We start from the raw sequence: 23873 nt of genomic DNA, 5'->3' as shown, positions 1-23873 counted from the left end.
CTCTTTGGGAAGGGAGTACCAGAATCCAGGAGCAGCCACCAAGAGGTTTCCACCAGATGTACCTATGAGAGTGATGGGACAAAGAGAAGGACCTCTCCAGAAGATCTCAAAACATAGGCAGCTTGTATGGGAGAATATGGTCCTTCACTCCACACTCAGAACTTCATATACAGCCACCTCTTAGTATCCGCTAGGGTTTGGTTCCAGGACCGCCATGGATACCAAAATCCGTGGGTGCTCAAGTCCCATGAAAGACAATGGCATAGTGAAATGGTGTCCGTTATACAAAATAGCAAAATCAGAATTTGCTATCTGGAATTTATATCTTTTTTTGAATATTTTTAAACCAAGAATTATTGACTCTGTGGGTAAAAAAAAAGCAACCCATGGATCATGGATGTGGATGGCTGACTATACTAATAATGCCACTGTGGTACACTTTCCCACTTGGATCCTCCTCTATTATGCTTTACATTGCGATTAATCCAACTCTGAGCTGTAAAAATGGACCAGAAGGTGGGGAGAATCTACGAAAATGATGGCCTTTTTTAAAAAAAAAGCTGTACAAAGAATTTACTCATATGCATTAGCCGCAGATACAGAACCAACAGACACAACAAGACCTGAATCAAACATACGGCTGATATTTGCACAAATTATATAGTCTTCATGATAATTTGATTAACATGCTAGCAATTCTGCATCTCCCTTGCCTTCTGTATTCATTTTGCTGACTGGCTATAGCTGAGCCAATGCCAATTCTTTTTACAGTTAATCTGATTAAGTAATACCATGGAATTGTGATGTCACTGGACCAGAGGCAAGAGAAGCAAGGCAGATCCTAGCCTCTGAAAGGCAGAGCATAAGCTTAAAATAGAGCAAAGCAACTTGCAACATTTCAGGTATTGCAGTTCTGAATGAAGGGATGGCTTCCAGTGGACTGAAGGTAATGGGGGGGGGGACCCAAAATATCACGAATTGCTAAAAATCACTTTAATGGAGGAGGAAAAGGGCTCAGTGGAGGATGCGCTTGTAATTTTATTAACTGGATTGTGATTCCCTGTTAGGGTTTCCAAAACGATACCAAACAATTCTAAAACTTGAATTTAAACAACTGGCATCATTGGGGAAACTCTGCTAAAGACCTGGAAACTGTACTTGATCTTTCTCAATACTGTAGTATAGATTGTATATTCATATGTTTCTCTTTGGGTTTAGCAAATCTTTAAGACTCCTCTGAGCAGCTGCTGGTGGTGATGACTGAATTCCTAAAGATACATTTATTGTCACCAACGTTTTGTTCTAAAATCTTGATTGGTTTTTTATGATCCCTATTAAAATCAGATGCCGTATTTGTTTAAATTAAAATGAGATACAGCATATATATTTTTAAAAGAGGTTATATGGACACACAACATGTTGTTATGAAGATCTGAAAGTTACACCTTTTGGATCTTTGCTCCCCAAACCTACAAATATTGAATTCTTAAAGCAGATTGAAAAGACACACACACACACACCAGCAAATAGAGTTGGAAAGGGGAGCTGTATAATGCATGCAAGTTGTATTGTATGAGAAATCCAAGCAACCAGGGTTCAAATCCCCACTTGGCCAATGGAAATCCACTGTGGGACTTTGGGCAAGTCGCAATCTCTCAGGCTCAGAAGGCGGCAATGGAAAATGCCCTCTGAATAAATCTTGTCCTTGCAGTTTTGTGAAATATTTGGCCTTCTCTGTCAGAGAGCTCTGGCGCTACAACAAAGTACAGATCCCAGGACTCCATGGGATGGAGCCATGGTAGCTGAAGTGGTACCAAGCTCCATTAATTCAGCAGAGTGGCAGAAGTGACAGTTAGCAAATGAATAAATGTTATTATAATAAATACAGAACCTTTAAGCCCTCTTCCCTACCTGCCCTCCACCTACAGTTCCAAGCTGGATCCAATGCTCTACATCTGTTAATTTTATTAGAAGGGAAAACCTTGCAGAAATGCAAGCTTTCGTTCCAAAAGAAAAGTAGGAACAAGGGTCTGATTTGGACTGGGACCATAGTTAAAAAAGGGAGGTTAAAGACTCCCTACTCCACATCAGGGTCCACTAATTCAGACTAGGTGGCTTGGAGGTAGCAATTTGCTTTTTAAAGAAATCCACCATCCATTCATTTGCTAGAGAGAAATGGCCCCATATCCAGTTTGGCTCTTTAAAAAGGCCCCATATGTAGCAGCTTTCCCCAGATTAACAGCAAGCCCATTTATTTATATTGCACTCATAACTCTGACTTATTCCTCGCAAGCTGGCAGAAAACACCATTTCCCTGTTGGCAGAGGCGATCTCCAAGACGAACAAGTTCGACCGCCTTGGTATTCTGTATGATAAATTATCGTGGGCCACTTTTGCTTTAATGGCCTCAGTTGCTCAGCTGACTGCTTTACAGGACAAGAGGGAGGCCATTACAAAAGAAGAAATAATTTGCAGTTCCAAAAAATGGAATTTAACATCCAAAAAGATGAAGGTCTCATTAATCAGCCACTTTTCGTGCAGCCTTAAATATTGGCTACGATATAAAAATATGACTTCCGCAACTGTGACTAGTTTTTAAACCTAGTATTCAAAGTATGCATATTATTAAACCATAAAGTCAGGCAAGGGCCCGTAAAAGCCCATAGTTCAGAGGTAAGGAACCATTGCTCTTGCAGATGTTTTGAACTTCAACTCCCATCAGCCACAGCCATCATGGTCAATTCAAGGGTGGCGATTCAAAACCCTAGAGAGCCAAGTGTTTCCCCTTTGTGTCCTACATGGCAGAAACCGGAACCTCATTACTGTCAGAACAATATTGACTATTACATGCATATTTAAATATAAGTCCTACTGAGTTCAGTGGGAGTTAGACCCAATTAAATTGATATAGAATGGCAGGCAATACAAACAGTTGCTAACTGGGATGTTTTCCATATCCTTCGTTGCTACTCAGAGGATGTGATTTTTAGGGAAGAGGGGATATCCATTACCTCTCCAGCTGTGATCCCCCTCAATCCAATATTCAAAACCTTTTTGTAGCACTACATACCCTCAAACTGTCTTGATCTGGCATGACTATGTGAATAATCTCACTCACGCATCTCAGATTTGTTGTTCACATTATGGAACCACATCTATGCACATCTCAGTGTATAGACGCGCCAGCACTCAACTAAAGATGGAGTCAATGATGTGGATGCATTCAAAACATGTTCAAGGCATGCAGCATTTAATTCCGGTTTATCCCAGGTCTATTTGCATCGGTTATTCCCACAACCAACAATGCAAATCTTTTAGGAAAATGGGAAAAATCTGGCATCGATTATTCCAGATTAAATGCAAGTTTTGGCAGCCCCCCTCCCAAAAAAAAAATTAATCGGATGCATTCGAAATGCATGTCAACAACAAAGATTCAATCCAGATTCTTCCTGGATTATTTTCACCATCTGAATAATGCCTCAAAGATCTTTCTTCCCCAGAAGCCACTTGCTTTTTAAAACATCATTGCCTAATGAAGGAGTGTGTTCCTTATGGGGTGGCTTAATAAAGCTATTATCACGATATGGATGTTTGAATCAGCTTTAAGGTCAATATGGTTACTGCTACAGATAGATAATAACTGTGATGGGCACTAATAGGTCTTTTCTCTGTCACTTGGTCTGTGTTCAGCGAGAAGAAAGTGCTTTGCATGCTCCAGCTCCTGAACATGTGAAAGGCATGCAGGTAAATTAACTTCAAAAATAATAATTATTATTTATTATTATATTTATTATATTCATGCCCCACCTTTCCTCCAAGGAGCTCAAGATGGCATGTGTGCCTCTCCTTTCCCCATTTTACCCATTAAACTAGCCTTAAACTATTTTTCAAGTCGTGAGTGATTTTATCCATTTGCATCATGGCTGCTAGTTGTATCAACCAGCCTTAACATGGTGGTTAACCTTTTATTTTCCATGTTGATGCATATTGTCACCTTGCAGCTCTCAACATATTCAGGATCAATCTCCAATTAATATTCTCTCATCCTTTTTTTAATCACACTTTCTTATTACCACTCCCTAAAGTATTCTGTGGTCAAAGTTTTCTTTTACATGATTTAAATAGATGGTATCTTATCTTCAAGTTGGTTTTGGAACAGGATGCTATGGCTCCTAATCTGTTGTTTTCTCTCTCCCAACTACAGATAAAAGATGAAGACGATGGCTACAATAAGAATTTATTCTGTGTCCCCAGACATTATGAGGATGACATAGAAAGAGTCTTTATACCTCATGGCCTCATCCTTGACAGGTACACATAGATGCTTGGGAGAGGACAAGGGTAGAAATCAGATTCTTTGCATTGTCACACTACAAAAAAAAAATGTATGAATAACCACTTTGTCAGTCATGTTGGTTGTGAATGATAGGTTTTTGAGTCCAAAATGTCTGGAAGACATAAGGTTAAGGAAGACTGAGTAGATAACAAAAGGTGGGAAGCTTTCTATTTCCCAAGCCTGGCCCAAGACATTTTGCTGGCTGAGACACAGGAAAGGATGATGTCCTTTCACCATTCCATATAGAGAAATTGACTGAATTGGCAACTGAATCTTATTCCAATGCTGTTGGTAGGATAACACTTCCACCAGCTAGTTTAGGAGACCCAAGACAGGTAGAAACAGCTCTTTGAAACTGAAACAGCTCAAAATAGGCAGAAACAGAAGTGAATAGCAGAGAGCCTAAAGAGGAATATCTCGAGAGCCACAGAATCTGCTGCCTCACTTGGGCTGTATCCACACTGCAGAAATAATCCAGGTTGATACCACCTCAATTGCCTTGACTCCATGCTATGGAATTATGGCACTTGTATGTGAGACATTTAGCCTTCTCTTTCAGAGAGCTCTGGTGCCACAACTAATTACAGTTCCTAAAATGCTATAGCATTGAGCCATGGCAGTTAAAGTGGTGTCAACCTGGATTGTTTCTTTAGTGCACATGCAGCCTTAGACTAATGACCGAACAAATGTTTTCCAGCTGCAAGTCCCATAATCCCACACCATTGGCTATGCTCACTAAGGGTGATGGGAATTAGAGGCCAAACCTTTTAGAGGGCTACCTTTGGTCTTACCTGATCTTGGCTGGCAATACTACTCAACCAGAAATAGAAGCATGTTGTATCATATTTATTTCCCCTTCTTGAGCCTAGAACGGAACGTCTGGCTAGAGACATCATGCAAGACATGAGCAGCCGTCACATCTTTGCCCTCTGCATTCTGAAAGGAGGATACAAATTCTTTGTGGATCTGATGGACCACATCAAAGCACTAAATCGAAACAGAGATCATTCGGTCCCTATCACGGTGGATTTTGTGACACTAAGAAGCAACTGTGTGAGTATACTTCTTCAAGCATATCCACTTCTTGGCACTTTGACTTCTTTCTGTTACATGAAGTGGCATTATATTACCAAGTGGACCTGTGAAATGGGGAAAGTACAGTTGTATGTAATGCAGTACTGGCTATTCTGGAAATTGTGGTGGGTAGATGCCACACAGAGCAGAATGGCAACAAGATCTTAGTGGATAGCCTGCTTTGCCTGGTACTTAGTTGCAGTGTTGAAATAGGATTCAATTACCAGTTTACTTGGTTTCTGGCCAGTTTACACCCATCCTGAAATCAGTAGGGTTTACTTCTGGATAGATCTTGTAAGACCTTTGTCTTATAAGGAAATGCACAGTGAAAAGCATTCAGGATAATTCCAATGATCACTGAAATGAGTCTCAGTGCTTTTTACTATGTAGTCCCATTTGTCTTGTCCTTTGTTTGCTGGATGATATAACTGATCGATTAATGGATTTAAAGCGCAGTCTGGAAAATAGTATTTATCTCTTCCTAGAATGACTCCTCAACAGAAAATGACAGCATCCTTGGAGAAGAGTTGCCTTCCTTGAAAGGAAAGGTATGATTCAGATTCTTTGGTGTTAAAAGGGCAACAAGAACAAGTAGTCTCCTTGTCCCTTGTATATTTCTGTCCTTAAAAAAAACAAACCCAAAAAACACATTTAATTTCATTTTTCTCTTTACAAATATTTCTTACTTTCAGAGACATCTGTCAATTTCCTCCTTCCCTTCCCATCCTCAAAAATCTTACTTCATGGACCAACATCATAGGTCTATCTCATCTTCAGAGCACTGACAAATAGGAAGATTACTGTTATTAACATTCAAAATATGCTTGTCTTGAAAATTTAATCAGATGGTGGTTTAAATTTAGAGTTCACACAAGTAACATAAATAGTAAAAGGTTTCCAAATGTTGTCAAACTTTCATCAAACTCCTCTTGATAATCTCACTTTATACAGTGCTATAGACCACATTCTATTTATCCACTTTTGTACTGAAAATCCTTATGACATTTTTATGATTTAACTATTTCTAATCCTGCAGCACTCTTGTAAGAGAATTGTTATCTTTGTCTGACAAGCTTTCATTTTTGTTTTCAAATATGAAAATGAACAGGACTGGTTTTCTATAATGTCCTCCTAACATTTTTGCTTATCCAATTTAATATTTTTCTCCAGAAACTCACACTTTTTGAACAGGTTAGCCACATATGTTGCCACTATCCTATACTACCATTATTTTAATATTTTATTTTATGCCGGAGAGGCTTTGGTAAAGATTCAAGTTCAAGACAAGGACAAAACACACATGCAAAGAATCCAGAATTATCATACAACTTCTGTAACCCAAAGAAAATGACTATCAGACACTAGGAGGCAAATCTCTTCTGTGATTAAATATTGCAATTTCAGAGGATACAGTCGGCCCTCTTTATCCACAATTCAACCATCCACAGCTTCAAAATATTTTTTAAATAACATAAATTCCAAAAGCAAACTATGTTTTTGCCATTTTATATAAGAGACACCATTTCACTATTCCATTGTATTTAATGGGACTTGAACATCCATGGATTTTGGCATCTAAAAAGGGTCCTGGAACCAAACCCAGTGGATACCAAGGGCCCACTGTATATAACTGTGCTTCCGTATAGTGATAAAATATACTTTCTAATGAAAGTATGACTGATTCTGTGACAGTGCAAGTAACAATGGAAATTAATTCTTGTGTGTGCTTTTCTCTTCTATGCAAATCCTGTGTGGAACAGAATGTCTTAGTAGTAGAGGTAGGTGTTCCTTTAATACTAATGTTGCTCTGAAATAAGAACATGATGCTTTACAACAATTGGGGACAAAATTACATTTCCATAAAAACCACTCTGATATGGCATTATGTATCCCATTATGTACAGAAATAGGTGGTGGTGGGTACACAGTAAGAACATCAAGTCAGTCAACTTGATTATAACCATAGATCAGTCCGAAAATAATGAAAACGTAACGCAGTAGAAAACCAAGATAAAAGAACAGCTCCTGGGTATAAGAAGATCGGTATATATACATGAGTCGTAGTTGAACCATCACATTCTAAATCAATACCAGATAGCATTTGCTAGGGTTATGGTGAGCTGTAATGGGATTTGACTCCAAGGCTGCATCCACACTGCAGAAATAATCTGGCGTGACACCACTTTAACTGCCATGCCTCAATGCAATGGAATTCTGTAGTTTGTAGTTTTGGGGAATTGTAGTTTTAGACAACAAACTATGATCCCAAGAATTCCATAGCACTGAGCCACGGCAGTTGAAGCGGTGTCAAACTGGATTATTTCCCCAGTGTGGATGCAGCCGTTGAGGAACATGTTAGCATACAAAACTTTGCAACCTTCTGCACAGATTCTTTAAAGTAGGAGTTGGTGACTGTAGAAGGCTAGGGGCCACATTAGCCACCCAAGAGACCTTGGAGGGTTGCAGTCCTTGCAAAAAAACTGTTCCAGGGGCATTTTCACCATGTTTTTAGGCATTATTATTATTATTATTATTATTATTATTATTATTGGCTCAGAAGAGGCCTTTATTTTAAATTAATTCATCCAGGGTGGACCCAACCCTCAACCTTGTAGAGGCCCAGCTACAATGAAACTGAAGGGGGAGAGACCCATAGTGTAATCATATTGTTTCTGCACCCATATAATTATTATATTTTCTTTCTCCCAGGACATTATTAAAACTGGTAGAACAATACAAACACTACTTTCTAAATTAAAAGAGTATGAACCAGGGATGGTTAAGGTAGTAAGGTAAGCATCACCCAATATTTTGGAAGAACACGCTCTATTGCCAGGGAGGACAAGGGAGGTTATCACATTTACTTTTTTGCCCAATCCTTGGAGATTATCACACGTGGATTTTTGCCCAATTTGGCCAGAACAGGGGGATTGAGATTGGGCCAGAATGGAGGGGGAACAGGTGTTATCACACACGAAATTGCTGCAACTAACACCCATCCCCAGGCCGGCTGATTTTGAAGGACGGAAAGCTTCTGTACTACCAAAATTAGCAGGTTAAGTGCAGCTGAGAGACAGATGTTAGTCGGCTAGCAGGGCAGCAGTAATTTTGTGTGTGTTAGCACTCATTTTCACATGTTGCAGCCCAATCCTGGATCGGGCAAAAAATGCACATGCAATAATCTCCAAGGTCCTTCCCTCTCCTGGGACTTATTTTGGACAGCTCCTTCCCTCTGAGCAAAAGTGTCCAGACACATAACCTCTAGTTCCCTATACTCCAGTATACAATTTGTTAACAGATTTCTAACAATAATACACTCAACATTCAAGTTGTTGTTGTTGCTGTTAGCTACCTTTGAGACAAAGCAAGGCTGGTAACCAGTCCCCAAACCTGAGCTCACTAATGCTAAAGCAGCAACAGGTTTCAGGAGGATGAGAAGATGCTAAGATTTGCTTTTGCTTTTGCTCCTCCTGAAATCTTTCCAAGCTTTATGCACTGTTTGGTGGTGGCTGGAGGCATCCCTGTTGGAACGACGGGAAACATTATGACACTATCCCCACGTGTTCTTTCTTAACATCAGACCTAGATGGTCTGGTGTCAATCTGCTTTAAAGTGAAACAGGACCACCTCAAAATAAGGCATACTAATGTTTATGAAATAATCTGTCAATTTGCAAGTTCTAAGAGAGAGAGAGAAATAACATGCAAACAGCCAAGAAGTATTTCCTACTGACCTCCTGGTCAAGGTTTTTGTTCCAGGTTGGCAGGCACCATAAAACTGCCAAGGGCTAGGGACACATTTGAACATTTTGTTGTAGATCCCCACTTGTTATCGCTCAATGGCCTCTTACTACCTACAATGGCCTCTTGTTATCTCCCAATGGCCACTTATTCCAGCATATTTCTTACATCAAATTATGGTGTGCTCATTGCACTAGATGAAGACTATTCTTTAGCATGCCTAAATGTTAAATCTGATTTCTTTCTCCTCCCCCCCCCCCCCCCAAAATTAACAGCTTACTTGTTAAAAGGACAACCAGAAGTTCCGGATACCAGCCTGACTGTAAGTTGGTAATTTTCTATGATTTTGAAATCTGAAAATAATAATAAAATATCTTAAGATGTGTAGCCATAATCATCTGAATTTTGCAATGGAAAATCTCAGTCCCAGTCTTGGAAGAAAATGTAGATTGTGAATAAAGTCATTGATTTATTGCAAGGTTATAAGGAAACACAGCGGAAAGAAGTGGAGGGCAGGGAATATACAAAGCTGATTCCATTCCATTCCAAGTCTCATACACATACACACTATGCACAGACAGCTTGTGATGAGATATGCACTTCCTGATAACATTAAGCATTATGCTTAGATCCCAGCCACCATTGCTCACAGCTTGACATTCAAACATATACATGCACCCACATAGAGAGAACATATTTTCTTGTTTGCAAATCTCTAGGAACATATAACATTTTCTATATGTAAGAACCTTTTTTTATTCAGCATGACTCTATCACACTGAGACCTTATGGTCACCTTCCAACTTTTCTTCATCAGGACTCACCCTCAAATGTTCCACCAACAAAACTGGATTATTGCAACAGTCTGCTTGGTGGCATATTCTTTGGAATCGCTGTTTTGTTTTTGCAAATGGTCACTTGAACTTAACCATCGCTTCTTATGACAAGGCAACATTTACTTTCTTCTGAATACCGTCAGTATGAACGTCTGACCTCTCAATGTTTGTTACAGATACGGGATTTGAAATTCCAGACAAGTTTGTGGTGGGATATGCTCTTGACTATAATGAATACTTCAGGGATCTAAATGTAAGTCCGTTTGTGTTTTGCAAACTCTGACATGTATTATTTATTCAGTACATCTGCATTATCTTTTATTCTATCTCTGCTGTGCCTCTTCATTCTTTTTTCTTAATTCCTTTGGACTCTCTCTGCTCTTCTTATTGCGTTCTTCTTGTCTGAGCTTCAAGTCAGATGTTTTCCCAGTACAAGTGCAGGAGTTCAACTCTGTCCTTCTGGAAACCATTGGTTTTAGAAAGGCAGACTATGGAAGCCCTTGGGGGAAATACACAGACAAAGATCCTACAGTTTCTCTTTGTTTTAGGGCAGGAGAAGACAACTTTGGTGGGTCCAGGGGGCAATTTTTCTGTCCCTAGGCTCTCCAAGGGCCACGCAGAGTGCCAAAAACGATATATCAGAAATGTTTGAAAGTCAGCTTCTGACGTTGAGATATTTTTTTTATATTCCTACTGCAAAGATAGTCATGCAGCAGATATAAAAGGTGGATCACTACCCCAATGGTCATTCAAGAGAGGCAATTCTTTGGCCAGAAAAAGTGCAATCTGGGAAGACTGGAGGGATTTGGATGCCACAAAACAACCTTAGAGGCCACATAGTCACATGATGACTGCACTTTGTCATGCTTGGGCACCTGTGGGAAGCTTGGGACACTGTTTGGGCAGTTATTTGGCATGCTTAGTTTGTTAATGCTCTGAAACACATTTGATAATCAGTTTCTTCTTCTCCTTCTCCTTCTTCTTGAAGCATATTTGCATCCTGAATGAGAAAGCCAAGGAGAAATATAAGGTGCAATTATCTCATTGACTGGAATAATGGAGCAAGGGAACATGCAGCATTTAGATGAACAGAATGGAGATCCATCAGAAAGGAAAAGAGAAAAGAAAAATGTATATCTTACAAAAGCTGGTAAGGTCATCTTGGAGAGGCATCCGGCATTATGTTATCTCTGAAATAAAGGATTATACATTTCCAAAATGGTTAGTGCGTAACAACACCATCGACTCTCTTTATGTCATTGTAAACTGAATGTAAACATCCATAGAAAACATTCTTATGTAACTGCGGTGGGAAAGAATGTTATTTCACTTCAGCTGGCCTATGGAAATCCTACAGTAATGGGTGCTACAGGTTAATTAAACCCATTTGGCAAACTAAGCACATTATAGAAAAGGCTGCCTGTTCTGCGAAACCAACAAGGTTGTGAAATAAATCTGAACCTAATTGGAAAACCACATCGGTACACAATGGTCACAGCATGGTTTTTCCTATCTTTGGCTTACATTATCAATCGCATTGCAAATTTCACTGTTTAAATGGTTATTGGGCCTGCTCAATGAGCCATTCTAACAAGATTGCAATCCAATGAATTTGGCTGTTCTTATCATTGTTTGAGCACCACTGGTGTGCATAAGCTGTTTTTACAAGTGCTATAACCCAAATAAAAGAGAGGTCTCTGTCCCCAGGTGCATTCAATGCACATTTTGACATCGCAAGAGATGAGAGAGTAGAGAATAACAGAGTGGAGAAAGACTACTGGAAGATTGATGTCAGCAGCAAATATGGTAGAATGCACTAAAGTTTTTCCACATAGTTTTATGGCCAGATCAGTTTGTAATGTACCATTGATGAGAACTGAAAAGTTACAGTCTTCTTTGCACATGACGTCTGTGTATCTTGGGGTATAATTCTGGTAATAGTTTCCAAATAAATACGTTGCTGTGCTTGGTTTCCGCACTGAAATACCATCATACAAAGCTGACTTTCGATTTGAGGGGGATCTCTCAAGAGCACTAGCTCCCAAACTTTGGTCCTCCAGATGTTTTGGACTTCAGCTCCCAAAATTCCTGGCTTTGGGTCAAACATACTAGGGCTTTGGGAAGCTGAAGTCCAAAATACCCAGAGGACCAAAGTTTTGGAGCTACTGCACAAGAAGATAACCTCTATATCTTATATTGTACGGTTGCAACAACTGTGCTATAACAGTTCCACACAAGATGAAGCTACCACTTAAATTCCTCACCATGGTTGCATCTGCGCTGCAGAAATAATCCAGTTTGACACCATTTGAACTGCAATGGCTCAATGCTATGGCATTATGGGGATTGTAGTTTTGTGAACCATTCAGCTTTCTCTGTCGGAGAGCTCTGGTGCCACAACAAACTACAAAGAATCCCAAAGCATTCAGCCATGATGGTTAAAGAGGTGTCAAACTGGATTATTTCTGTAGGGCAGATGCAGCCCATTAGAGCTTGGAAAGTTCCTATTAAAAAGTAATTTGTTACCATCATAGTTGCAATCCACTCCATCCCTGCCGCTGCCATCGGTTGGTTGCCACTAGATTGTTAGTTAACCATCTTTACTCCCATTACAATTTACACAGGAACTGATAAATTAACCATTTTATTAAGGGATAAATCTATTGAAAGGTTTGAGAAAGATTGGTCTCCGTTGATGAAATACATTGATGGAGACCCAAGCAGAGTTGGTTAAAGAAGCAAATAAGAGAAGCAAGCTTAAGAGAAATTGGGTATTTAGTACCTCCTTCTAAAGGCTATGTTAGTATTTTCATGTTATACGTTAGACGTTTTTATACAATTGTCGTTAGTCTAGTTTGTCATATTGTTTAGCTGTGTTTGTGCATATTTGATTTGTGTGTGTGTGTGTGTAGTATTTGAATAAAAACTATTTTAAATAAGTAAACTGAACTCTTTTGTATTGCTTTTTAAAATCTTTTTTTAATCTGCTTTCTGTCCTTTTAAGTGCATGCTTGAATGCTTTTAATCCTATAAACAGTTTGATTTTCATTTTTGTGTATATTGTTCATGTTGGTTGGCCAATAAAGCTATCACTGTTTTCTGGGTTTTGGATGTTACGGGATTTGCTATATGGCTAACGTGGCTATCCCTAAATATTTTCTGGGGAAACAAAGTTTGGGAACCCCGATGAATTCTGACATTGGCAGTTTAGGATATGGCCTTTAGCATCCTCAGCCGAGAGCTCTAGTCTAGTACCTCTCTAAACAACAAAACTACACAAGATGGAACTATGGCTGTTAAAGTGGAATAAGAGAACTATATAACTCTGTAATGTGAATGGGATGCAGGTCCTCACCATGCGCATCAGCAGCGCATGTGAACCAGAAGGTGGCAGCCGAAGATCTTCTAGGATTCGTTTTGTTCTCTGCTTTCCCAGCTAATAGAAATTGCTAAGTCACAGCCTGCTAGTGATTTCCAACCAAGAGCAGCAGACCTCCTCCTTTTCCAGATTTCAACCTTCTGTCCAGGAAGAATGTCAAAATGTCCTCCGTTCTGAGCATCACTATGAATTTATATCTACTGTATACTACTTTTTAAAAAGCTTTTATTTTGTGATGTCCTACATTTTTCTCGAGTGCGCTACATTTTATGGCGCCTTGTCCTCCTTTGTGATTATGACCTCTGGCCACCCTATTTCCAGACAATATTGATTCATTGTTCCCCTACGACAGTCTCAACGGTCCCCTATTCCAAATACAACAAATGTACTTTTGCATGTATTTGATTATACTGTATAGTAGCAATAGCAATTATATTTGCGGATTTGGTTAATAGGGATCTCTAAGTCCTCCAGTGCAACTCTGCTGGAAATTGACCATAGAGTTGGATCTAGAAGACATAGAGATGAATAGAGAAAGCGCTTCTCTGGGAATTTGTGGGTCCTCCAGGATGATTCTATGGTCAAATTCTGGCAGACATTGACCACAGAGTTGTGTTGGGAGGACCTAGAAATTCCTAGAGAGGTCCTCCAAGCCTCCTCTGAAGAAACCTGCCAAGTCACACTGTCTCAACCTCAGAAGAGTTATAAACCTCAGAGGAGTTATATGTCTGAGTCACACTGTCTCAATCCCTATTGGGTTTACATGTCTGAGTCAGGATTTGAACCCAGATCTCTAGAGTTGGAGTCCAGCACTCAAACCACTGGCTCTTGGGGCTGTAAATAAACCAAAGGAAATGAATTTATTTTATTTTATTTGTTATTTGTCATGGCCTCCATTTTTTCTTTTTGAACATTTTACATTTTAACTACCAATCCCAGGATTCCATAGGACAGTGTAGCCATGGAAGTTAAAGTGGTATCAAACTGGGTTATCTCTACAGTGTAGATGCACCCTTCCTGACTGAGTCTAATACTGCTTTAACTTAGTTTTCTAGGCTATCCTTCCCAGGATTCTGGGAGCTGTAGTCTTAAAAAGTAACTTTTCCAGGCACTCTATTGCCTCTCAGCAATTTTAGTGCTTTGCCCCCACCATTTTGGAGGCGGGCGAAACAGTGAGAAGCTGATAGGCTGAAAACGCCTTGAGAGACAACTCAGTCCTCCAGTCATAATCGCTTTCAAGAAACAGCCAGTCACAAACCTTCTTCTGTGGCCGTCACTGCCACTTTTTCCAGCACTCCCTTTGCTTCACTGAGACTCCGCCTTTTCAGCGAAGGAACCAATAGTAACGCAGAAAAGCTTGGCGTGGGGCCAGGACACGGAGGAAAGGCTGTCAATCAGCGCCGAGGAACCAATCACTTGCAAACATAGAAAGGGACAGGTGAAGCCGTTTAGTAATGAGGCCTAGTTCGACTGTTGGGTTTTTCCAAGATGGCGGCGGTGAATGTTTCTATCGAAGAGCAGGAAAGGTAGCCGTAGCGAGAAGGGAGGCTGCTCTTTACGGAGGGAAATAGGGCAGCAGGAGCCCCTCGATTCTGTCACTGCTGAGGGGAGAATGTGGTGGCGGTTATTTATTAACTCATTTCATTTTCCATATTTATTTTACAGTGCTATGTTATACTAATTTAATCAATCAATTAATATTTTATTTTAATTAATTAAAATAACTTAATAAACTCATTTTTATTTTTTATTTTTATTATTTTACTCATATTTTGTTTTTTTATTTTCAAATTTATTTATTTCATTCTCCCCTGTTTTTGCCCATAATATTTTATTTTAATTAATTGAAATAAAGTAATAAATTCATTTTATTATTATTATTATTATTATTATTATTCATATTTTATTTTATTTTCATATTTATTTATTTAATTTTCCCCTATTTTTGCCCTTAATATTTTATTTTAATTAATTGAAATAAAGTAATAAATTCATTTTATTATTATTATTTTATTCATATTTTATTTTATTTTCATATTCATTTATTTCATTCCCCCCATTTTTGCCCTTAATATTTTAATTAATTGCAATAATGTAATAAATTCATATTTTGTTTTATTGTTTATTCATATTTATTTATTTCATTCCTCCCTATTTTTCCCCTTACTATTTTATTTTAATTAATTAAAATAATTTAATAAATTCATATTTTAATTATTCATATTTTATTTTATTATTTTTTCATATTTATTTATTTCATTCCTCCCCTATTTTTTTGCTTTTATTTTAATTAATTAAAATAATTTAATAAAATTATTTTTTATTTTTATTATTTAATTCATATTTTTATTATTTATTTCATATTTATTTATTTTATTACACACACACACACCATTTTTGCCTTTTTCTTATTGTGGGGGGGGGCAAATGAGGACATTGCCCTTCAAAGTAAATAGATGTGCTTCACGTTCTCAGAGGGTTTATCCACACTGCAGAAATAAATCAGTTTGAGGCCGCTTTAAATGCCGTAGTTCAGTGCTATGGAATCCTGGGATTTGTAGTTTTGTGAGTGATTTAACCTTCTGTGTCACAACAGAGCTCTGGTGCCACACCAGACTACAAATCCCAGGATCCCCTAGCATTCATCCATGGCAGTTAAAGCAGTCTCAAACATAATATCATTAGCTAACATTTCAAGTTAATATGTAATACTTGGAGTTGATATATAACAGTTGGATGAAGGAACATTAACAATTTAGACACCATTCTCTGCAACTAGCAGGGAATATCAAAGACTCGCAAGGATGGCTGAAGTATGTCAAGGAAGAAAGCGCAAAGGCGGGTTCACGGCTGAACATGACGAAAACGAAATCATGACCACAGATTATTTATGTAACTTTAAAGTAGGGTGATGAAGACAGCGAAATAGTTAAGGATTTCCCAAACTTTGGCTTAGTTATTCAATCAGAATGGAGTTGAGGAATCACAAGGAAACTGTGACTTGGAAGGACAGCTGTGAAAGAATGAGACGAAATCCTCCAGGGAAAACATATATATCATTGAATGCCCAAAGACAAGATTGTCCACACCGTCGTGTTTCCAATCCTTTTAATGTACGGTTGTGAAATTTGGACAGCGAAGAGAGCTGATAAGGAGAAAACTTATTCAAAATGTCGTGCTGCAAAAAGGTTTTACAGATACACCGGACTGCCAGAAAGACAAATGTATGGCTCTTAAAGCAAATGAAATCTGAATTCTCCCTAGAAGCCAAGATGGCTAGACCAAGACTATCGTACTTCAGACATGAGTCCCTAGAAAAAGACAGTAATGCTTGGTAAGGTCAAAGGCAGTAGGAAAAAAGGAAGAGCGTTTTAACAAAACGGTACTATAATATTACTTGGAATGATTTAAAAGGCTGTTATTATATTATTCCCAATATTTGTGCTTAAGAGCAAGCATTCTAATTCTGTTTGCCTCCAAGGGACAAGATGATGATTAGAATCCTATAGAGATTCATATACCTACAGTTTTCATCTCACTGCAGTGTTTAGCTCACTCAGAATATGCACAGTTTTGTCTGATCATCTGAAGCTTTGTTTGAATTAACGAAAATCCTCAAATGAATGTCCTGATTTTTTCTTATTTAATTCATTTATTTATTTTTTAATTTTTATTTGCTAGTTCTGGAATGAGCGTGAAAGATAAAGCTAAGCTGCAGCTGAAGAAATTTGACATCGGAGACAGGTTTTCCCATTTCCCAGGGGGAAAAGCCTCCGTTCTTCTGCCGCTGATGGTTAAAGATGGAAAACTACATCTTCTTTTCACTGTCAGATCAATGAAGGTATGAACATCTCAGTGTCAAAACCAGTTCCATTCATTACTCACAAGGTTAGGGTCCAATTCGCAGTGTGGAAATAATCCAGTCTGAGGCTGCTTTAACTGCTAGGGAATCCTGGGAATTGTAGTTTATTGTGGCACCAGAGCTCCCTGACTAAATGTCTCACAAAACTGCAATTTCCAGAATTAGCATTGAGCCAGGCCAGTTAAACTGGTCTCAAACTGGATTATTTCTGCACAGTGTTTTGGACCGGAGACTCCGATCCATGCAAGATCACTGAGGCTGCCTGGTGGAAATGAAACTCTGATACAGGTAAGCAAACAGTTTCTACTGGTATGCATAATACAAATAACTAGGGTTAATTGATATCGTTTCCCGTTTTCCAGGAGGAAGGGAAGTACCTTAATCTCTTCTGCCAATAGCCAGATGCAGCTGACAAAGTGTGCTTCTTCCTATTAGTGAGAAAGAATTGTCATGCCTCAGCCCATCTGTTCAGGGCAGCAGCACCGCCTCGATTTTTCAGAGCTGTAATTAAAATATCCAGTGCAGTAACTTTTGACAGCTGGAACAGCTGAGCACTGGGGGAAGGAGCTGTTTGCTCCCCTTGTGCCTCTTGTATCTGCCCACCAGAAGCCAAAACCAGTAGAGATATCAACTGAGACTGCCATATGTTTGTTGAAGCAGCCATGTCCTCGGTTATTTTCCATGGCTAGGAGTCTCAGAAACAGAGTAGCAGATAGAACATCAGGTCCGAGGGAAAGCCTAGGTACACCTTTATCCCTCCATAATAATTAAACTCATACCTCCATATTTGCGCTTTTTTATTTGTGGGTTTGATCAATATGTTCCCTCAAGGAATATCTAGGTCCTCCAGTGCAACTCTGTGATCAACTCTAACTAAAAATTGCACTGAAAGATCTAAAGGTTCCTGGAGAGGATACTCTACTAGGCATTTGTAGCTACTCCAGTGCCATTCTATGGTCAGTGTATGTCGGATGTTGACCACAGAGTTGCACTGGAGGACCCAGAGATTGCTAGAAAGGTGTCCTCTCAGGTAAAAACATGGTGTTTTTGTCATTGTGGTTTTTCCATATTCCCGGGGGTCTTGTGCCCCTAACCCTAGCGAATATGGAGGGACAAGTGTAATTTCTTTTTTATTATTATTATATTTTTAAATGTGTTATTAATCTGCCTGGAATACTGCTCTAGTAGCTCCTATATGGGGCTTCCAGGGGAGGTTTTTTGCTAAGTGAATGTCAAGGTACTTAAATTCCTGACACGGGTTCATCTGGCGTCCATTGATAGACCATTGAAAACGAAAAAAACTGACCCCATAAACCTGTTGACTTATCCATGGGTCAATGTAAGTTCTACACTTTAACTGTTATAAAAAGGAAACCCTGGTGAAAGGCAAGAGTGTAATCTGTCCTGAATTAGAGTCTAAAATGTTGTGATGAGAAGATTTAAAAGCAGACTCTCGAATGTGTGAAGTATGGAGGTGCCCAGATTGAATGACCAGCTGTGTGCTTTCATAATTTTCTCCTTCATATTTCATGGCTATCAGTGTATATTGTAACATTTGAAGAAGTGTAGTAAATAAAATATGCTTGGTTAGTTTACTTCTGCTGGACTGGGGGCAAACTCTGACATATATTGAGTATAGGTTTTGCTACACGGAGGTCAAGGTAAAAGCAGAAAATATAAGACATAAAGTCCTTAACATGTTTATTTGGGAAATGTTTCTAAAATGAGTTAATTCTCCACTTGGATCTTAGGAACTGGGGTTAATACTTAACAAATGTATTTTTTTCTAATTCCTAGTTGAGAAGATCACCAGGAGAAGTGTGTTTTCCAGGAGGAAGAAGTGAACCAACAGACAAAGATGAAATATCCACAGCTCTACGTGAAGCTCAGGAAGAAGTAGGGCTGCATCCTGAACAGGCCGAAGTCATCTGTAGACTTGTGCCACTAATAGACAGAGTAAAGTTCAGTTTATCCAAACACTATTAAAAAATAAGTACTGTAGTCACTATTAAAAAATAAGTACTGTTAGTAAAGCAACGTGGATAGTTTTAAAAGGAGACTTAACAGATTCATAACTACTTAGGCTGTGTACAACTATTAATAATGTTAGCTTGGATTTCATACTGATAAGGATGCCTTGAAACATCGAGTATATCCACCAGCTTTCATTTGGCTGTGTCAAATATTCAAGAGAAACAGTACATGATATTCTGTTTTCTGTTTTCTATTCCTTAAAAGAGGATATAAATGTTGAAGCGGGGTTTTTATCTTGAAAAATGCTGTGAAACGCCTGTTGTAGAGGTGGAACGTATGTGATTAAAACTATTGCAAAAACAAAGTATTAAAATGCTTACCTTAGTATAATCAGTTGATATGTTGGATTAGAGAAATGTGCCTTTTCAATAGCACAGCTCAGTCTGTGTTATTACTTCATATTAGCTGAAATCCTCAAACCGCTACATTGCATTGGACCCCTTTCAAAGCAAGTTGTTTGACAGGGATTTGAGGAAAGGCTTCCTTGGGCAAATCATGGAGTTTATAATTCTCAGAGCTACCATGATTGCCTCTAATAGTTGGTCATTACTTTCATAATCTGTTATTTACTTAGATGTATGAGAGGAGCTCTGTATTGTACCTGACTAGAGCTATTGCCCTCTGAGCTTCATTCCCACTGTTTGCGCTTGTTGTGACTTCGAGATGCTTTAAGGAACCTAACACCTCTTTTCTTTTCAGACCGATTCATTGGTAACTCCAGTTGTAGCCTTCATAGAAGATACGTTTCAAGCCCGTCCGAATCCCGAAGAAGTGAGTGATACATTTTTTGTACCGCTGGAGTATTTTATTCGTCCTTCAAAGTATAATGTCGTAACTATACAAATAAACGGACTTCCGTACTTGGTGCATTCCTTTGAATATGATGATCCAGAGCGTAAGACTTCTTTCAGAATAGTGGGACTCACAGCAAACTTTGCGGTGTTCCTTGCTCTTGCAATTTTTGGAGAGAAACCAACATTTGAAGTTCAGTACGATCTTGACAACTTGAATTCTTCGGCTATGGACTCTTTCCTGCCGCAGTACGAAAGGGTAAAAAGCAAACTTTGACTTGTGGAATTGTTCGTTTTTCCCACTGAAACTTATCTTCCAACTGAAACACATTTTTTTTTTTTGGTTTCAATACATTCCCTTAAATTATAATTGTAAATGGTTACAATTACAGTTTTAGGAATCCATTTTTAAGATATTCATGTCTTATATGAAATAAAATATATTGATCAGTTTGTGGCATAGTCTCCATTGATCTGTTTTGCATCATGTTTTTCTCGCTTGATCAATGTGCTGTAGTGGTTTCAGCGTTGGACTACAACTCTAGAGACCAGGGTTCAAATCCCTGCTCAGCCGTGAAAACCCACTGGATGGCCTTAAGCAAGTCACGGTCTCTTAGCCTCAGGGAAGGCAAAGGCAAACCCCCTCTGAAGAAATCTTGCTAAGAAAATGCTGTGATAGGTATGTACAGTGGTACCTCGGGATACGAAATACCCAGGTTACGAAATTTTCGGGATACGAAAAAATCCCATAGGGAATCATTGTTCCGGGTTACGAATGTTTTTTCGGGTTACGAAAAAACTTTTGGTGCTTTTTTCGGCTTTTTCGCACGGAATCGCGGCTTTTCCCCATTAGCGCCTATGGCAATTCGGCTTACGAAGGCTTTTCGGGTTACGAAAGCGGCCACGGAACGAATTACTTTCGTAACCCGAGGCACCACTGTAAATAGGTACTCCTATTGATGCAGCCTAGCATTGCATTTGCTTTTTTAGTAGCTGCATCACACTCTTGACTCATGCACAACCTCAGTTTCTTCAGCTGGTGTTGCTTGGTCTGGGAAGGAAAGAGCTCCTCTAAGTGCAAGATGACTTTGCATGCCTCTGAAACGCTCAAGGAACGGCAGAGGCAAAATTGCCAGCCTGAGGGCAGGGTATCTTGGCAACATAATGGAAGCACGGCTGAACTGCGAATTTCAGTTTCACCGGGATAAGCAGCTCTTCAGCGTTCTGTTTCCGTAAATGTTTTGCCTCAAAAGATATGAATAAATGCTTCCAGGCAACAGCCTTAGGTCCCTCCGATCCTGACAGTAGATTCTTGTCATTACTGCTTTTAAAATACAAGCAGGGCTTTTCAATTCTGTAGGTGGTTGAATACGTGGATAAAGGATCCCTGGATATGAAAGGCCAACTGATGCCTCTACAAATCTCAGGGTTTTGTGGGATGGAGCTGTGGCAGTTAAAGTGGTGTCAAACGGCATTATTTCTACAATGTAGATGCACCCCACAGTGCCATTTGCCACTGTCATGCCATGTGCATGAATGTTGGCCCATTGCATTCTCTGTGAATAAAGATTTATTTAATTCCAGTTGCGTTTTTAAAAGTCCTTTTCAAAAAAATTGAATTACTTTTTGGAAAGAGTTTTGAAGGCAGAGTTGGTTTGGCCTTCCCCCAAAATCTACGGGGTTTTTGCATTTATTGCTGCCCGCCCAGCCTCCTACCAAAGTTGTACATTTTGCATTCATGTCAAAGTTTTGTTTGCATTCTTCACATATTTATGCGCTCCCACCCAGCGTCGTTCTTTGCAGCTCAGCTTTTTATGTTCAACCGAGGAAACGGTTTGCTGCGATGATTTATTTTGCTATGATATCGGTATCTTTCACAGAAGGCAGCAGACAGGAAGTTTCCAACATCAATTAAATTCAGAAATAGCAGTACCTTCACAAATATTATGAAAAAATACTGATTGTAATCTATTAGCTGGATAGCAGGAAGGGAGCCACAATGAGGGAACAACAAACTCCACATCCAACAATGAGGATATAATACAATTCACAAGATGGTTATCTAGAAAGCTACATGGATGTCAAACTTATCCGCATTCTCCAGAATGTCTTATTTAAACTATTGGCCAGAGCCAAAGACTATCACTAGCAAATACTTGCTAGTCATTAAGATCTTCAAGGCCCTTGTCTCAGTTTCCCCAAGCTCTCAACATTGTCATTGGTGGCATCCAAGTTGGAAATTGCCCTTCCCAGATCAGTCTAACCAGGATTAGCTCCAAGTGAAGAGGAAGGCAGGTCCAGGAGCACTTTTAAGGCGTTTAAATTGAAGGATGGCTACTCGGAGATGCCGGATGCCATTTTAACCAAATACTTTGCTTAGGGGAATTATTAGCTTAGTGCCTAGCGCTCTAAACCTCTCCTCATAGGGCATGGTTTCCAGACCCTTCACCATTTTGGTTGCCCTTCTCTGGACATGCTCCAGCTTCTCAACATCCTTTTTGAATTGTGGTGCCCAGAACTGGACACAGTATTCCAGGTGGGGTCTGACCAAAGCAGAATAGAGTGGCACTATTACTTTCCTTGATCTAGACACTATACTTCTATTGATGCACCCTAGAATCGTGTTGTCCTTTTTAGCTGCCGCATCACACTGTTGACTCATGTTCACCTTGTGGTCTATTAGGACTCCTAGATCCCTTTCACACATAGTATTGTTAAGCCAGGTGTCTGAAGATGACCCATGAAAACAGAGAACCCCATGGGCTAACACGCTTTTATTTCTTGGACCATGTAATAAGGAATGATTTTGATTTTAATCTGCTGTAAGCTTTTTTATCTTCTCTTTTATCTGCTGTGTGAATAATTTCTTCTGCCAACACATCCTCTTATTTGCTAGCTTTAATAGGTTTTTTTCTGCTGTTATTTGACTTTATTTGTGTCTGCCGTTATCATAAATGCGGCTGCATTTTAATAGCGTTTGCTGCTTGTTGCTATGGTTGTTTTAATTTTTAACAAAGTTCAATACATTATCCACATGATATACAATTTCAAGGTTATAATACAATTATTTCAATATGCAACACTGCTCCGGGTCATAAAATACCTAGTTCCTTTTATACTGTCTCTGTTTAAGTTCGGAAAGAGAAGACTGGTGCCAGTAATTTACCAATACAGATGTAAAATTATATGGAGTGTATGATGCCTCTTACAATAAAAGGTAATTCCCATTGTCAATCAGCTACTGACATTGTTTCCAGTCTTTTGGAAAATGCTGCAAGTTTCCCTGTCTTCAGCAACCTAGTAAATTCACAGGAAGATATTTTAGGGGTGGGACATTATGTCCATCCCACTTCTCTAAATGTACCTGGATTTGCTTTCCTTTGAAAGGAGGTTACTGGAGGCGTTTTGGTTGTCTGTAACATTTGCATTGATTTACAGAGAGGTAGAGGCACCTATAGCAGTGATGGCGAACCTATGGCATGCATGCCAGAGGTGGCACTCAGAGCCCTCTCTGTGGGCACATGTGCCATCGTGCCAGCACAGAGTTTGCCAGAGTTTGTTACTAGAAAGCCAGAGGGGCATGGCACTTTGCCATAAATAAGTGGGTTTTGGGTTGCAGTTTGGGCACTCGGCCTCAAAAAGGTTCACCATCACTGACCTATAGTATAGATGCACCCTTGGTATACTTCCTTGGAAGTAGACCAAGTTTTCGAAAGCTTATGCTACAACTTCTTTTGCAGAGTTAGTCTCAAAAGCATTACAAGATCAGTTTGCAGACTTATTTTTCTACTGTCACTGAAGCAAATATTTCTTTAGATGAA

The 23873-nt window shown here is 39.2% G+C and overlaps 2 protein-coding genes and 1 long non-coding RNA gene across 8 annotated transcripts in view; 2 read left to right on the top strand and 1 right to left on the bottom strand.

The window, feature by feature from the left end:
• LOC121914841 overlaps window positions 1-19961 on the bottom strand; it is a 37311-nt gene extending 17350 nt beyond the window's left edge. Inside the window, exons 1-2 of the long non-coding RNA XR_006100591.1 lie at window positions 19582-19961; window positions 9431-9503 (exon numbers count right to left, since the gene is read on the bottom strand). This is a non-coding gene — a long non-coding RNA (uncharacterized LOC121914841). The remainder of the gene's footprint in view (window positions 1-9430; window positions 9504-19581) is intronic.
• LOC121914840 (hypoxanthine-guanine phosphoribosyltransferase-like) lies at window positions 834-12280 on the top strand. 2 transcript variants are annotated; one of them, XM_042438590.1, is made up of 10 exons: window positions 834-946; window positions 3691-3744; window positions 4205-4311; window positions 5206-5389; window positions 5896-5958; window positions 7171-7188; window positions 8120-8202; window positions 9426-9472; window positions 10163-10239; window positions 10975-12280. In XM_042438590.1, exons 1-10 carry the CDS (start codon window positions 926-928, stop codon window positions 11032-11034), a joined length of 714 nt encoding a protein of 237 aa, XP_042294524.1. In that variant the 5' UTR covers window positions 834-925; the 3' UTR covers window positions 11035-12280. The 2 variants fall into 2 exon arrangements, with proteins under 2 accessions (XP_042294524.1, XP_042294525.1); XM_042438591.1 differs by lacking the exon at window positions 3691-3744 and having other exon boundaries at window positions 849-946.
• On the top strand, window positions 14687-20503 carry NUDT7 (nudix hydrolase 7). Of its 5 annotated transcripts, none has more exons than XM_042438589.1 (4): window positions 14687-14803; window positions 17047-17206; window positions 19025-19183; window positions 19961-20503. In XM_042438589.1, exons 2-4 carry the CDS (start codon window positions 17054-17056, stop codon window positions 20327-20329), a joined length of 681 nt encoding a protein of 226 aa, XP_042294523.1. In that variant the 5' UTR covers window positions 14687-14803; window positions 17047-17053; the 3' UTR covers window positions 20330-20503. The 5 variants fall into 5 exon arrangements, with proteins under 5 accessions (XP_042294523.1, XP_042294521.1, XP_042294520.1 ...); XM_042438587.1 differs by lacking the exon at window positions 14687-14803 and adding an exon at window positions 14804-14891; XM_042438586.1 differs by lacking the exon at window positions 14687-14803 and adding an exon at window positions 15944-16699 and having other exon boundaries at window positions 19025-19123.
• The last annotated feature ends 3370 nt before the right edge of the window (window positions 20504-23873 follow it).

Source organism: Sceloporus undulatus, chromosome 8 (assembly GCF_019175285.1).
Source record: "Sceloporus undulatus isolate JIND9_A2432 ecotype Alabama chromosome 8, SceUnd_v1.1, whole genome shotgun sequence".
NCBI classification, from domain to species: domain Eukaryota; kingdom Metazoa; phylum Chordata; class Lepidosauria; order Squamata; family Phrynosomatidae; genus Sceloporus; species Sceloporus undulatus.
The sequence above is the reverse complement of the archived record's forward strand: the minus strand, read 5'-3'. Positions and strand labels throughout refer to the sequence as shown.